Source organism: Pygocentrus nattereri, chromosome 6 (assembly GCF_015220715.1).
Source record: "Pygocentrus nattereri isolate fPygNat1 chromosome 6, fPygNat1.pri, whole genome shotgun sequence".
Lineage (NCBI taxonomy): Eukaryota > Metazoa > Chordata > Actinopteri > Characiformes > Serrasalmidae > Pygocentrus > Pygocentrus nattereri.
The window spans coordinates 36,862,167-36,879,497 of NC_051216.1; the positions used below are offsets into that span (position 1 = coordinate 36,862,167).

Genomic DNA, 17,331 nt, shown 5'->3' on the forward strand with positions numbered 1-17,331 from the left:
CCACCTGGGTGCAAATACAGAGAACATTCTTGACGCTCGTCTTCTGTGCACCTTGAAGGATGGCAGGTCAAGCCGAGCTGTACTCAAAGCTCGAAGGGCTCGTGGTACAGTTCGAGATTTCACCATTGCCATCAAGTAGGTAGGGGCTGGTCCATTTTTGGCTTTGTAGGCAAGCATTAGGGTTTTAAATCTGATACGCGCAGCTACAGGAAGCCAGTGAAGGGAGCGCAGCAATGGGGTGACGTGGCTGAACTTGGGCAGATTGAAGACGAGTCGTGCTGCCACATTCTGGATGAGTTGCAGAGGCTTGAAGGTGTGCATGGGAAGACCAGCCAAGAGTGAGTTGCAGTAGTCAAGCCTTGAGATAACCAGAGACTGCACTAGCACCTGGATGGCCTCTCGGGTGAGGAAGGGTCGGATCCTCCAGATGTTGTACAGATACCTGCATGACCGAGTCAGGTTCGCGATGTGAGTAGAGAACGATAACTGGCCATCCAGGGTCACACCAAGACTTCTTGCCTCTACAGATGGAACAATCAGGGAGTTCTCGAATGAGATGGCAAGACCATGATGAGGACCTGTAGTCACAGGGATGAATATCAGCTCAGTCTTGCTGGGATTGAGCTTCAGGTGGTGGGCTGCCATCCATGTAGAGATGTCAGACAGGCATGCCGAGATGCGACTGGAAACCTGTGTGACAGAGGGAGAAGAAGAAAACATTAGTTGAGTGTCATCAGCATAACAGTGGTAAGACAAGCCATGAGAAGATATTACGTCACCAAGAGAGCTAGTGTAAAGAGAAGAGGACCCAGGACCGAGCCTTGGGGGACGCCAGAGGAGAGCCTTCATGGAGAGGATGTGAACCCTCTCCATGTTACCTGATAAGAGCGATCCTCCAGATAGGACTTGAACCACTTCCACGCATAACCAGTGATTCTGAGGTTGGAGAGGATGTGCAGAAGGATCATATGGTTGACTGTGTCAAAAGCTGCTGAGAGATCAAGAAGGATCAGGACAGAAGACAATTTGGCCGATCTAGCAGATTGGAGGTTCTCCGTCACTGCGATGAGGGCAGTTTCTGTAGAGTGTGCTGATTTGAAGTCAGACTGGTTGGGGTCTTGGAGTTGGTTCTGTGTGAGAAAGAGAAAGTTGATTATAGACTGCGCGTTCAAGAACTTTTGAAAGGAAAGAAAGAAGTGATACTGGTCTGTAGTTGTTGACATCAGAGCAGTCAAGCATGGGTTTCTTCAAGATGATGAGTACTCTTGCCATCTTGAAAGATGTTGGAACTTCAGCCGACGCCAAGGACTTGTTGATGAGAAACGTGATGAAGGGCAATAGGTCCTCAGAGATTGACTGAAACAAAGCAGATGGGATTGGATCCAGTGGGCAGGTGGTTGGGTTACTGGATTTGATCAGTTGAAGGACAGCATCTGTGGAAAGAGAAGAAAAACAGTTTAAGGGATTGAGAATGAGATGATGCGGTCTAGTGGAAGGTGTGGGGACAGAGGGAAAAAACTGGCGGATTCTATCAACCTTCTCCTCAAAGAAGGTAACAAAATCCTCAGGGGTGAGAGAACAGGGTGCAGGGGGAGGAGGAGGGTTGAGAAGAGAGGAGAAAATGTTGAAGAGCTTGCGTGGATCACATGCTGATGCTTCCAGTTTCCCTGTGTAAAATTTAAAGCAACTTCAGAGCTCAAATGCAGAAAATCCCCCTGAAAAAATTCTTTAAAACATTAACAAAACAAAAGCCCAGCTAGATTCTCTTAGACACAATTTTTACTCTCACAGCTTAGACAAAAAACACTTTGAGCATAATGACAAATCAGGAAATTCTTTGCAAACCAACTAAACCAAAACAAAGAAAAACACACAGAAAAAGAAAAGAACCGCAATACAAGACTTATCAGGGAACAATACCCAAAACCCAAAAGTAATACGTGAAACTTTAAAAAAATTACTAAACCTTATACTCAAGAAATACAGTTACAAACTATCTGATATAGATGCCTTTCTTGATATCACCCTTCCTCAGTTGAATAACCAAAAACACTCTTTAGAGGCACCGTTAACCAAGGAAGAATTTAGGAAAACAGTTCAATTAATGCAAAACAGTAAATTACCAGGTATGGTAGGAGTCTCTGCTGAGTTGTGTAAACATTTCTGGCAAACCATCTTCCCCTGTTTGTAAAGATGGTCAATGAAATAAAAAGAACTTCCTCCATTCCATCCCAAATTAATATGGCACTAATTGTAGTACTACTCAAACCAAATAAAGATTCAGCCTCCTGCTCAAACTACCATCCAACATCTATCCAATCTCATCCATCCGGAGCAAACAGGCTTTATAAAAGGGAGACAGTAATCACATAACACAGGTCATCTCATCAACCTTATTAACTTCACAACAAAAAGTAATAGGAAAAGAATTATGTGATCTTTAGATGTGGAAAAATTTTGTGGAAAAGTTTTGATAAAGTAAAATTGGGGTTTTCTTTTTAGTGCACCATATAAATTTGGCTTTGGTACATAATTTATAGACTAGATTCCCATCTTACATACATCACCCATGCCCTCCGTTATAACTACTGATATCACCTCATCAAGCTTTACACTTTCTCATGGTACCCAAAAAGGATGTCCACTCTCGCCATTGTTATTCACAATCTTCCTAGAACCACTATCTGCAGCAATGATAAAATCACAAGCATTTTATCCCACAGTATTGTTCATAAAAAAAGCCTCTATGCAGATATGTTACTGTTTCTCCAAGATCCCACTTTATTAATAAAGGAAACCACTAAAATGAATAATAGTTTTTCACATATATCCGATTGATCTGTTAACTAAAACAAATTGACAGTGTTATCAGTAAGTGACTGGAACTGGAATGTTGCACTCCAAAACTACCCTTTACGAATCACCATAGGAAGTATTACATACCTAGGTATAAAAGTAACCACTTTTCAGAGTTATTCCACCTTAATTTTACACCACTATTAAAAACAATAGATGAGGCTGTATCACAACAATTAACATTTTGTCAAACGTTAACTATATATTTGCAATGTTGCCAACTCAACCAACTAAAAAATGGTTCCACAATTTACACGTTAACATCAAAATTCTACTAGAGAAACAGGAAACCTAGGATAAATCTCACAACTTCACAAAGAATAGGAGCAGTGAATTTTCAGTTTTACTTAGCAAATCAACTTTCCAATTTAGTAAAATGGAGACAAACAATTGATTACTGTAACCCCTGGCTTGAGGTAGAACAGTCATTCTCCAATGAAATATCCATTGCAGATCTAACTTTTCTTAGCAAACCCATATCATGAATGTTTTAAAAGCATGACCATCTCAAAGGCATTAAAAACCTGTTGAAAGAATAATAAATTAACAAATTTTGAAATGACACCTAACATGTACCCATCCATATGACACAGTCCATACTTTACAATTAACAGATGATCCCCTAAATACAAAAAATTGAAAGAAAAAGGCATAGTACATTTATAACACCTCTTTACAAATGACTCATTTAAAAGCTTCCAAAAATTAACTGAAACATTTGACTTAAGGGAAATTAATATTTTAAAATATAACCATTTTAAAAGTATCAAAGTTCAAATGCTCTCATGGGTACTTTAAATTCAACCACATCAATACCAACTAATAAATGGGAAAAGGATTTAGACATTAGCACTGATTCAGATTTCTGTCTTCATTATGAGTAAGAAGTCAAACATACAATTGATTCAATATAAAATCATTTATAAGACACACATTACACAATACAAATTGTTTAAAGTGGGACTCAATTCAAGCATATGTACAAAATGTATAACTACCAAAATTGATTACTATTTTCACACACTTTGTATTTGCACACCAGTCCACCGATTTTTTTAAAAATATAACCTCAGAATTATCTTCATATTGGAGGAGCAGCTTTCCAATGTCACCCTCCCTATGCCTTCTAGGAGACCTCTTCTGAGGTAGAATCATCAAAGATACAGTTCCATTACTTATAGCATTAACTATAGCAAATAAATAAATAAATAAATTGGAAAGACAAAAAAGATTTCCAAAACAAAATGTGTAACATGACATGTGCCAAAATCCAGTACTAAATTGTCCTTGAAAAAGAATTAAATTAAAAGATGTACTTAAAAAGTCATTGAAAATATTGTTATAGATTTCTTTAATCATTTTTTTTCCCATAATGTATACTCACAAATTTTTGTAGTGGCCTAATGCTGCATTCATTAAATTAATTTAAATGTTACCATCCCCTAACAGCCTTTTTAGATTTACAATGATGGCATGTACTTCTCTGTTGGTCTTTGCAAACTGCGATTAATTTAAAGTTTTCAACATATTGCGTATTTTCATGTGTGTGTAAGTGTATGAACCCTGATGGATGCAGGTAAGGTTTCAAATAATGTGTGAATGTTTACATAAATTAACTGTCAGAAAGATGTGTGCGTAGAACAAGCTTATTGTTTTGCTTCTCTGTAGAGTGAATGCAGGTATTGCTCACCTTGCTTCTATGGTTTTTGACAGGAGTACATCCGTCGTCAGTTGGAGGAAGAGCAAAGGCACTTAGAAATACTACAACAGCAACTTCTACATGAGCAGGCCATGCTACTGGTGAGGACCACATTTTTTGTTTTACTCTCTGCATATACTTAGTTCTGTCGTTTGATCTCTCCTTTTGTTGCCTCCTAAATCACTTATTTTTAGCAAATGTTACAAGTAAATTCTTTCATAGCCATTTTGCGGTCGCATTTTATCTGTTCCTTCCTTATAAATTTAAAACAAAAATAACATATTTTAAAATATAATGTGTATTGTTAAAACATCCTCAAGTATTTTGATGTTATGTTTTCTGTATTGCAAAAACTAAGTGATTATTTATATTTTAGCCTTGCTACTTTTCAATAATTTAGACACCTTTATATGGCGGTACTGAGTAATGTTTGTCTTTAGTTGACAATCTCTTCTACCTTTGGTCTTCACTTGGGTTTGAAGCTAATTTAATTATTGAGATATTAGGCTTATAGAAGCACAGTTTAGCTAGTTTGTAACTCTTCCACATGTACGAAAACGGTAGTTTACAATCATTACCAAGCACCATTAAATGATCACTAAGTGCAGCAGCCTGTAATGTGATACCTTGATGTGTTCATTGCTATTTTTATAAAAGTTCAAAGTGTTAGTCACTCACACACACACACACTCCTTCTAAGCTGCTTCTCCCTCAGGGTCGCGGGAGTGTTGGCCATGAGTATGCAGTTATAAAACTGTGTTTATCAATGTTTTTTGTAGGTTGTTGATTTAAAGTCCTGAAAGCCCTTTTTGCTAATATGGATTGTGGTGCTACTTCATTCACTGCTCATTTATTGCCTTTTCTTGTTCTGCTCCTTGATTATACACAGAATCATTCATGTTTTGCATGTCTATAGTTTTTATCCATTATTTTGCTGTCAGAAGGATTTTGATGCTTTATTAGCATCTTTTTATTAAGTTCTTTGTGTAAACTAACAGAATGGGTAGGACATTATCAAAAACTGTACCTGATGTCTAAACCTTTCATAGCACACACACTGTTCATAGTTTGTCAAACGATTTTCATTGAATCAGCATTTTTAAACCACATTTTTGAAGAAGAGTGGCATGTGTTTATAACAGTATTTTGGAAGCATTATGTTGGTAAGCCTTATTATCTCACTGAGAAACACTTTGATGAACACTTGTTTGCAAATAATTTTTTCTTTCTGATAAAATGTGACTGGACACTAGCAGTTGACTTTGGGAAATTTCTAAATATTTGATATCAGGTTTTATGAAAAAACAAGATTTCCTACAAAGAATGTTAGAGGTGCTTTTTGATGGCAGCATTGAAGATGCCTGAGATGTCAGGAGTGCTGTGGCTCTATACAGCTAGATAGCAGTATGTGTTACCAGTAAGAGGATAAACTTAAAACAATGCTGAGAAAAATTATCACAGACCTGTATACACAGGCAGAGAAGTCCAATGACTTTTTACTTGTTAGTGGTTGACTGTTCCAATAAATTATTTAAATTGCCGTGTTCTGTTTTGTTTTGTTCTGTATTCCGTACAAATGTGAAGAAAAATCTGTTTATGCTTTTGTATATATTTTTTCTTAAATATTTAGAAAGTTTTATTAATAACTGATATGACTGAAAATGACTTAGTTTGTACTGAATCGAAGTATATTTATCACTTAATAATTGTTGCATATTTTACCAAGTTATAAGTCAAAAATATAAAGATATCCCCAGTCAGCCACTTTTAGGCTGAGGTTCTTAAAGGTTAACTTGACATGTAATCGTTTGAAAGAAAGCAAAGTGTCTCCAAACCTTTGATGGGCAGTGTAATTTACTTGCATTTTATGCACTCTATATGTATGTCAGGAGTTTAAGTGGAGAGAGCTGGAGGAGCAGAGGCAGGCCGAGAGACTACAAAGACAGTTACAACAGGAGCAGTCTTACCTGCTTTCTCTCCAACAACCGAGAAATCCCCAACAGCCTCAGCTGCAACAAGCAGACATGACTAGAAATCCTCAGCAGACCCCAACTTCAGTTCAGAGGAGCAAAGTTCCGCAGCAGCAGCCTTTGGCTCAAAAGTGCAAAAAAAGTCCACTAAAGCATCCAGACAAGAACAAAAACCAACAACCTCATCATCCAGCACCCCAAGACAGGTCTAGAATTCCGCAGTTACAGCACTGTGCAGTAGACAGGACCAAAACTCCCCCATTACCTCTCCAGTCCTCACAGGAAGGAAGCAGGATTCCTCAGCTGCAGCAGAACTTGAAGGAAAAAAACAGGATCCTGCAACCTCAGCAGGCCACCCAGGCAGACGAGGCGCTCCCGTTGGAAGCAAACCGTGGATCCGACTTGCAGCATAACCAAATACACAGGAGCCTGGACTCCCAGCCTGAGCAGCCCACCCAGGATGAGGGTCAAACCAATCAAGCACTTCCAACAGAATCTCAAGGCTTTGCCCCCGACTTTAAGCTAGTCCAAGAGGTGAAGCCTTAACCCAGTGGTGTACAGTTCTAGTCCAGAACTGTTTGGTGATTTTCCTGTTCAAGCATGTTTACTAATCAGGATAACTAACAGTGTGCTTGGATGGTCATTGTGAACTTGTAAACGTACATGGTATTTGCCTGAAATACAAGTAGCAAACTTGTATTTTATTGTCAGTATGTTTTTTTTAAAAGAACCTAATTTTATTTTTGAGGTCTTCTAGAATACATTTGCATTTTTCATTGCTTCAAACACACATTTTTCTCTCTTCACCTTCTGTCTGAAATGCTCTGTTAGAGCTCCCATGTCTTTATGCCCACCTCTTACCAATGTCCAGTGTTCTCTATTTGTATTCTGATCATTTCTGCCCCTAAACATTTCCACCCCTGTCTTGCAGTCTGCAGACAGACCCTCCTCTCTTGAGCAGCTGTAAACACTGTTGTGGGTCAATTCTGCCATATCAGCTTGAGCCAGAGTCCTTAATCCTTAATCCTTGATCCTTAACGTCAGATCAGCATCTTTTCCACATTGCCACCAGTAGATGTGTGTTGTGTGAGTGCATGCCAAGTTTTCAGTTAGGTGGGCAGTGAGGATTGTGTTAAGAGATTGCATCATCTTGTAACAAAGGAAAAGGGCTGGAATTCCAACAAGATGTTTCCGGTAGCTCTCTCCCACAGGAACAAGTGGTTTCTGTGAGAGAGAGTTGCTCCCTCTTGCTTGTACTTTGGACTTTGTGATCGTGCAGATTGTTTATATGCAGAGAAATCCCTATAACACCCTTAAATGAAGGGATCAATTGGAAGTGTAATAGGTCATCTTTTAATACCTTATGAACACTAGATAAAGCTGGCATTAGTTCTTCCTGGCAGGTATATGTGTGTGCATATAACACAAAAATATACTTGTTGTCAAATATTACACAATTTGATGATATGACAGTTTTTTAGCTGTAGGAGTTCATTAGGACTGTCCAAATGCAACATTAACTAGCTGACATATTACCATTGATACCACAGTGTACTGAGATAATGGCAAATATCAACGACATTGTCTCATATATATGTGCATAATAAAATTAAGTCTTCCTGTAAATAGGCAGGTCGTAACAGTAAGCAGTTAGCAATCAATATCTTCACTATTCAAAACATTATTTGTCTGTCATTTCAACACAGCAGCTGTGTAAATATTTCATTGTGAATTAACCTCCAAAAACCTCCAAAAAAAAAAAAATTTCACATCAACATACCTTTAAACTAAAGAACAAATTTGCCATCTCCTGTAAAGTTACCATTTTGGAGGTGTTTTTTGGACACTGATGATATATTTATATGTTTTTGTGGTGAGGAATGTCTTTGATCCATCAGGAGTAATATGTCAGGTCTTCACTTTTGAAATTCACAAACAGTTAGTAGTTAATGTTTGGTGACCTGACTGCTTTATGATTTTGGGTTGATGATAATCTTCTGAATGCAGTAAAACTGCTGAATGGAATCAGGTGTGTTTGAGCTGGGAAATCACCAAACTGCTGAACTAAAGCTTTGCAGCTGAGGATGGACACCCCTCAATACCTTGTTGTAACTCAGTTGCTAATCACTCTTTCTGCTCGGACTGATAACGCTGCTTCTCTCTGTAGAAGGGCATAACCACCACTTCTGCTTCATGCTTGCTCACCCACACTAATAAATCTGAAGATTTTGTGCTTTTATCTCTTTCTGACTACTGTGGTTTTGTTGTTGAACCAAAGGTAGTGTGAGGAGGAACATATGCTTTGTATGTAGACAAGATAATGTTCCCTTAGGTCACTGACTTTTTTTTTTCTTTTTTTTTTTTTTCTTCTTCTTCCCCCCACTGGATCCTACCCCCATACACCCCAGTGTATGAGGGTAGTAGAGGTGTTTGTCATACAGCTTGAACCTTCTTCTCTTCTTATGATGCTTTAGCTCAGTTAGTATCAACTGCTGAAGCATTTCTCATGATGCTTTGTTTGCTCAAGCTTTCACATTTAGTCCATCCTTCCTGATTTAAATACTATTCAATTTTTTGTTTGTTGTGCTTTTTCACTCTTTGGGCTCTTACTTGTATGTCTGCAGAACATGCTACACTTAATTTCTTACTATTCTTCTCTCATTGATCTCTCCTTTCTATTTTTTTTTTTGTTAGTGAACAAAAGTTTGATGTTTATGATTTATGCTCATGCTTTTTTTAAAAGTAGAATGGCTCTAGCTGTTTTGTTCTTGAAACATTTAACCTCTGCCAAAACTCTTTTTACAGGTTAACTCAACTTTGCTAGACCTGTCCTGGTGTCCTTTTCTTCTTTTTTCAACGAGTAGAGTAACTGTTTGCATATTTTATACTTAAGATTGACGCTGTTTTGCTGTTCCGGGGTTGCAGGCAGATGAGCGACACCGCAGGAACGTGCAGGGTTCTCCACAGGCTGCAGGGTCTCAGAAACAGCCCCCTGCCGTGCCACCAAGGGCTGAACCCTTTTCCAATGGCAACGCCTCCGAGCAGGCCCAGCCTGTAATGCATCGGCCTATGGAACCACAGGTAACCATGATAATGTCACATTAGGTGCCCTAACTGCCAGATCAGCAGTGCCAATAAACAGGTAAACTCTGGACCCTGAGCAGATTGACCTGGTTTTGTTGCCAAAGCTGCCAAGCTTGCCATAACAATTATCCACTGAAATCATTATATTGTTCAACATGTCATAATAGCTAACTTGTACACAAATTATCTACATGGGTTCTGTGCACAGAGAAGAAAAAAGACCACATGGATGAAAAATGATGCAGTCAAATCAATAACTAATGCATTTTTGTATATCTTTCCAGTACTAGCCTTCATTTCTACCCATTGCAGGCTGTACGTTCCTTAATTCTGTTATATTCTGTATTAGGGTTAGGTTTTGGTAAATGCTGTGAATGGCTAAATTTCCAACAGTGCCTAAAAAAATAAATTTACCTACCTAGAAATTGCATCTGAAGTACTGATGAATTTGGAAATTAATTATTGGCCAGTTTAAGCTGATAGTGACCCTTGGTAAAACCCTTATGTGAAGACACAAACTTTTACTTCCTTTCTGACCTCTTTTTCTCTCGCTCTGTTCCTTCCTTCTAGCTGTTTCTGACCAAGCTTCCCATTTGCTTCTTGCTGGTCTAAGAAATTTTCAAAGCCACTTGTAGTATACTGTACTTACTGCTTTCTTTTCTTCCTTTGCTTTGATACCATCTTGCTAAAGATGCTAAGATTGACTTTGCTAAAGCTAGTGGAGCCAAGTTAGTGTTGTGCTTACAGGTCCTCATGACCTTTCATTTGTTGTTAGCCATGTAGTTGTCGGTCACATGCTAAATGTGTGTTGTCATCCTAGATGGAAAAAGAAAGTCTGTGCTCTCTCTGGTAGTTTGCTGTAGCAGTCATTAAGCTCTCTCTCTTTGCTTGTTCTCTCTTTCCTCTCCTTTCAGTGAATAGTCACTCTGTTACAAGCAGTCTTGATTCTTCGCTCTTGTTTTCGCTCTCTATCTACTTTTATTCAGAGTTGACTGACTCACAGCTGGCTATTCTGTGGTAGATGGCTTTTTTTCTGTATACTAGTGCTTTAAAACAGAGTGCCATGTGCACTCTATTTTAAAGCACTAGTGTATAGAAAAAAGGCTGTATTCGTCTATGATTAGCTACGTCTTGGGGAAAGAGTATAGTGTTTGGGGTGTTAATTAGGGATGCTGTGTCTTTGACTAAAAAGCAAAGCATATATTTCCCACTCCAACCCAACCCCCCCCCCCCCACCCCCTCCATATTCTTCTTCATATTTTGACATCCATTTGTCTGCATATTTTTTGCATATTACAGTCATTAGTATATTGAAAAGATATCTAGCCTATTATGTCACCACCTGATATTGCCTATATTTGTGTTCTTTTTCATAGATACAGCAAGTATATTTGAAAATACTTATGCCAGGATCAGACATTACAAATTCAACCTGATTTTTTTTTTTTTTTTTTTTAATGTGGAATGATGATGGTAGAATAGTGGAAAATCCAAACAACAGAAGTTTTCTTTGGGGCCTCTTTTGCTTCATAATATCTTGCATGAATCCCTCCACCATGAATGGATTTTAAATACATTTTCTTTTCAAGATCTACTGTTAAACAGTGTCTCAGACATCAGGCAGTGTTTTCATAACCATTTCACAGAATTACTTTGTGAGCCAGCATTTAGTGGCATTAAATTCTTCGGACGTCTGGTTCCCATCACCACCACTGTAAATTGAGCAATTCATATCATACTACTTTGAATGACTTTGTTTACATAATAATGATTTATTTGGGGCAGTTGTGGGCTGGAGTTTAGGGAACTGGCCCTGTGACCAGAAGGTTGCCAGTTCGATCCCCAGTGCTGACAGTCCATGACTTGAGCAAGACACCTAAACCTCAATTGTTCCCTGGGTGCCGTGCATAGGGCTGCCCACCGCTCCGGGCAAGTGTGCTCACTGCCCCTAGTGTGTGTGTATTCACTAGTGTGTATGTGATGTTTCACTTCATGGCTGGGTTAAATGCAGAGGTGGAATTTCCCCGTTTGTGAGATTAAAAAATTATCACTTAACTTAATTATTAAGATTAAGTTAATAATTAAGATTTTTTTATAATCTTAATAATTAAGATTTTTTTAAATTGATGGAATTCCCAGCTCAGTTTGAGTTGAGGCAAGTGTGTGATTTTGAACACAATAGCCTACATAGCAGGAAGCAAACTTGACACAAAATGAAAGAGGAAAAATGTGTATATGTCATTATTTTTTTTTTTGCCCATCTAATTTCAAACAATTTTTGTTTTAAGCCTGTCGCTTTTTGTGGTCATTGCTCACACCTCATTACTCTTCCTCTTTTTTTTTTTTCTTTTTTTTTTTTAACCTCTTCCCAACAACACCCCTTTTTTGTTTGGAATCTTCTCCCTTCTCCATTGCTTTGTGGTGCTCCACCTGTGGAAAGGTGCAGTGGTCCCAGCTGGCTGCTCTCAAAAGTAGCTCAGTCGCTCCTCACTCCATCTCTCGCTCACACTCATTCAGCGACCCTACTACACCACTACCCCACCAGCAATCTCATCAGCGCCCTGAACCTCTGGCCCACTCATGCGAAGAGGAGCCCCCTCTGGTAAGCACAGGCCCTTGAGCTCTAAATTGGCAGATACATCCGTCTGCTGTGGGCAGGTGTTTAGCAGGAGGTGTTTAGCATGAGCATGAGTGCTTTAGCTGGAGAATCATTTTCCTGCTTCCTTCATGTGCTCATCAGATGGTCCTGTTTCTGAGCTTGAGAAGTTGTAAGTCAAAAGTCAATGCATTGTAGTCAGAAACAGTATCTGGTTGCATCACTTTCTAGCCTTTGCTAAACAAATCAAATCAAATTTATTTGTGTAGTGCTTATTACAACTGATGTTGTCACAAAGCAGCTTTACAGAATTCCAGAAAAGACAGAATTTTAACAAGAACGTAAAAAAAAAAGACAAAAAAAAACAAGCCACTAACGTTGCTAAGATAGATGATCTAGTTTTGATATAACATTTTCCACCATTAAAAATGTATACTGAGAGAGAATATAAATGCAATATCCATTTTTAATCCCACTTTGCAGCAGTTTGATTTTAAAGGATTTTTCGTAGAAATGTGTTGCACTGTTACCAGTAAATGTTCACACCAGATGCTAAAGTGAAAACTCTGTTTAATGACCCACACTGTTTTTTGCAGGGTATCAGTATTTTTCCAGTAGAAGGTATTGCATTTATGTTTTGTTCAGTGTAAATAATGAACCAAATTTAAGCAAATGTCTTAAGGCCTAATCAGTGTCTACTAAAATTGAGTTTCTGAAGCAAGCACTAGGCCTGAGCAGTAAAAAATAATGAGCAAGATACTTCTGAGTTAAAAAAATATAATTTTAGTTTATATGTCATTTAAACTTTTGCTATTTTTAACAATTTTTAATAATTTAGTTTATAATACGTTTATTAAAGATCACTTGTCAGTTTAAATGTTTCACTGCAAACATGCATTCATGGGCTCACATCAGAAACTTCACACTGCAAGTGATTTCCAAAGCCACACATATTTTACATATAAAAAAAAACATGGAGTTTTCTGTTTTAGGAAAATCCCTCTGCAGTCACCTGACACCAGTCTGCCTGATACTGCACAGGCCTAGTTCCCACTTGTACTTACAGTTCAAAGTGGATGTTCATATGCAGCTTTTAGGGCGAATACTCCTATTTGCAGTCATTATGATAGCGCGTGAATCCAGCATAAAAGTGTGCACACAGAGGGGCTCTGGAAATAAGTGAGTGAGTTGGCTTTGTAGGCTGGTGTTTTGTTCAACTTTGAGGGCTGCTTTTGGTTGAACCTGATGCATATTTGTAGCATAATTGTCCAGCCACAGATATGTCTCAATATGTATGAGTATCCTTGCCTGTCTCTCTGGAAGGTTCCGGTAAGAACAACCTCTAGGTCACCCATACTCTCTCGCCGAGAATCCCCCCACCAAGGCAGTGTGCTGCAGGCTCAGAGGAATTCTGGAAGGTACGTGGGTGGGTGTGTGTGGGTAGGTGCGTGTGCACTATGTACAAACGCAGGCTGCTTAGATTGTGTAGTCTGTGCGTTAGTGTGGTTATCATACAGTCATACATGTCTCCATAGTAACGCTGAACCACGATTGCTATGGGAACGTGTAGAAAGGAAGGGCCCTCGGCCCAGCAGTAGCAGCAGCTCCTCAGGGTCTAGTTCCACCTCCAGCAACTCCAACGGTGGATCAGGAGAGAGATTCAGACCACACAGTGAGTACATCAACACACAAGATACACAGCAGAGTTAGACAGACATGGTAATAAGTACATACACACATGCTTGTATGAAAACCTAACCTACCTGAATCCTAATCCAATCGGTACAACTATTACCCGCTCGTGAAATTTGTGCTACAACAATAAGACATCCTCCAGTAGGCTTCAACTGTAACACAAATGCAACATTCAATAATGATGCCTGTCTGTGTTTCAAAAGTTTAGACTCCCTAGTCATATTAACAACACTTATTGAGTGATTCATACATTGTACATTGGTGTTACAAACTAGAGAGCAAAACTTAAGCCAATGCTTTATTCACAGTTTAAAGAATTTTAGAATGAACATAGTTAGGACACAGTCCAAAAATAAGGTGTTATTAAATAATAATCTCTTTATTGTAATTTCTTGTCAATAAAATACTATAAACAGCTGTGAAATTAGCAAGACTTTGTTATTGGTAATCAAATATGAGGCATTCAGAATGTAGTTTTGCTCAGAATGTAGTTTTTTCTCACTGCTGTACAGATTTCACAATTATTGTGAAACTGGCTGCACAGACTGTGATTGCTGGTGTGTCAGAGCCCTGTGCTATCACCTATGTTTCTTCACCCAAGGCTAACAGGCTTGCATTAAAGCAGACTTTGATAACTATTCTGTGCCAGGAGGGTTGGATTTAACTTTTGGAATTTGTTTAGTTTTAAGGCTTGTTTGTAAAGTTCAGAGAATTTCTTTGGAGTCTGTAAAAATGCAGCAAAGGAAGAGCTCCGCTGTACTTAACGCGATCTCCTGCGCATAGGAAGTGATGCCAGCTCGGTGGCAGTACGTGTCCAGTTCTTACTCTTATATCTCTTCCTGCAGCCTCTTCTAAATCTGAGGGTTCCCCGCAGTGGCCGGAGCATGCATCCAAAAAAATTGAGGAGAAGAACGATTTGGTCCGACCTGGGCATGTGGTGGTGAGAGGACTCTGAGATGTAACCGAGTAGTTTGTGTGTGTATGTGTGTATGCGCACATGTGTACGTATGCGCTTTTGTGGGGTACTATTTTATGAAATTCTATATAACGTCTTTTTATAGTACAGTGTGTAGTTTTTAATCCAGCTTATCTTTTGGAAGATGCAGGATTTGGTTGTTTATTTGTTTCTATATTTGTTTGTTTATATATGATCATCTGTTGTGGACTGGAATCGTTACGGGATCCTCTGGTGGGATTCTAATAGGCTGAAGTGGTAAGCTTGAAAAATTCTGTCTAGCCATGCAAAATGGAAGCACTAATGGCTTGACTTTTACTAATGGTTTGTGTTTTTTCTTGGGCTTGGACTGTTCCCTCAGCGACACATAACTGCGTTAACATTTTCTGATCATAACCACAACCTCACTCATCGGAGTCTGCTCCTGTTCGTATAGGCTGGACTGGAGTTGTTTAGTCACTGGGCGCTGTCAGTCATCCACTTTTGGGTTTTTGCTTTACTCTTGTTGCCTTCTGATTGGCCTTCAAGACTTTAAGCTCACCCTGGGGCAGTCAAATTGGACACCATTTGCCATCTATGCAGACTCTACCCTTAACACCAAAAGGCAAAGCTAACAACCATTTTAAATGAGAGTGCTATTGAGCTGATGAGAAAAAGCATGAGAGAGAGAGCCAATAGAGAAATGAGAGCAAATAGATGTTGATGAAACAATGTGTGAAAAGAGAGAGCTTGAACAGAGTTAGCGTTGAACAGTGTGTCCTGGCTGGCTTTAACTTTTGACCCCTCAAACACAGGATTTGACAGCACTGGCCAAAGAGTTGCGTGCGGTGGAGGACATACGGCCACCCCACAAGGTCACGGATTATTCCTCCTCTAGCGATGACTCTGGAACTACTGACGATGAGGATGACGAAGAAGTGGATCAGGAGGGAGGAGAGGAATCCACTTCAGGCCCAGAGGACTCACGTGGGGGGTATGTCATGATTTTTGTGCACTACAAAACACATTTGCCCAGTTCTTACTTCTTATTTTTGCCCAGTTCTTATTGTAGGCTTTCTGCGAACATCCAGAGAGGCCAGGCTTCAGCAGACTTTTAGTAAATGATGGGAAATGGTGCTAACATTCATTACTATTTAGCATAGCAAAATATTTTTTGGTGTCCACTCACAGCCACTTTATTACGAACCCCTATCTTGTAACTCCACCAGCATATTGGGGGCAGTCGTGGGCTGGAGGTTAGGGATCTGGCCCTGTGACCAGAAGGTTGCCGGTTCGATCCCCAGGGCCGACAGTCCATGACTGAGGTGTCCTTGAGCAAGACACCTAACCCCCAACTGCTCCCCGGGCGCCGTGGATAGGGCTGCCCACCGCTCCGGGCAAGTGTGCTCACTTGCCCCCTAGTGTGTGTTCACTAGTGTGTATGTGGTGTTTCAGTTCATGGATGGGTTAAATGCAGAGGTGGAATTTCCCCGGTTGTGGGATCAAAAAAGTATCACTTATCACTTATATGGGTTAGAGAGCCATCATCTAAGCATCGTCCCATATGTCAAACATCAGGCCCACAACTCAATCCTATTGAGTCCTTGAAATTATTTTAATTTTCTGTCTATATTAGCCCATTTTACAGTACATTGCATTACAATCCCCAGCATGCACTGTAACGTATGTGTGCTTTTACCCCCTTCCCCAAGAACAGTATATGGGACATCAGTACACCTAAATTCTGCCACAACATAATAGTTCGAAACACACTAGCTTTGTTTCAGCTGTAGCTCAACCTACATGAACATTTAGCTCAGCAGCTGTGAAACTGATCCCAAGATTGAATGAAAAATGTGCCAGGTTATCTTGTTGAAACACAAAATTAGGTTTAAAAGACCTACCTCCTCTCTGCTTTCCCAGGAGAAATATTTTGAGTATCCATTTAATACTTCGAGTTCTACTACCAAGTGTCTGTGTTTTGCTGTTTTGAATAGATAGTGGAAACAAAATGTTATTTTAAAATCTAAATAGAAACAGGTGTTCTCTGGTCCATGGATTTGTTGAGCTGTTTTAACATGGCCCTTTTAGTGGTTGATATACTCTTGCTTTAATCCTTTATCAGTGGTCAGTTTTCTACCACAGCACTGTGCATGAATATGGTAGAGGGCAGCTCAAGGCAAATTGCACAACAACTGATGACCTCCAATCTAGTTATTGTTGACCTATAAGCTACATGGACCTCATAAAGTGGCCAGCAATGGGATGTTCATTATAGATTTTATCTATTGCTGTTACTACAGCATATTTCTCTGTTTTATTGACAGCTCATCCAGACTAAGCAATGGTGAGACGGAGTCAGTGAAGACAATGGTTGTCCATGAAGATGATGCCTCCTCCACCCCATGCAAAGATAGCACGCTGGTCATCCGACAGGTGCCCCACATACACAAAATTTCTTCAATTTCAAAAGAAACACAATATGAGAAAAGGTGCA

The 17,331-nt window shown here is 39.3% G+C and overlaps 1 protein-coding gene across 10 annotated transcripts in view; it reads left to right on the forward strand.

The window, feature by feature from the left end:
* map4k4 (mitogen-activated protein kinase kinase kinase kinase 4) overlaps positions 1-17,331 on the forward strand; it is a 129,890-nt gene that overhangs the window by 68,581 nt on the left and 43,978 nt on the right. For 4 of the 10 annotated variants that reach the window (XM_017723992.2, XM_017723995.2, XM_017723997.2 and 1 more), the window contains 10 exons: positions 4,570-4,656; positions 6,445-7,059; positions 9,451-9,606; positions 12,050-12,211; positions 13,529-13,623; positions 13,741-13,877; positions 14,746-14,840; positions 15,105-15,113; positions 15,650-15,828; positions 17,162-17,270. In XM_017723992.2, coding sequence (XP_017579481.1) covers positions 4,570-4,656; positions 6,445-7,059; positions 9,451-9,606; positions 12,050-12,211; positions 13,529-13,623; positions 13,741-13,877; positions 14,746-14,840; positions 15,105-15,113; positions 15,650-15,828; positions 17,162-17,270 — 1,644 coding nt within the window. The remainder of the gene's footprint in view (positions 1-4,569; positions 4,657-6,444; positions 7,060-9,450; positions 9,607-12,049; positions 12,212-13,528; positions 13,624-13,740; positions 13,878-14,745; positions 14,841-15,104; positions 15,114-15,649; positions 15,829-17,161; positions 17,271-17,331) is intronic. The other 6 variants (XM_017723996.2, XM_017724001.2, XM_017723993.2 and 3 more) reach the window with 5 other exon arrangements.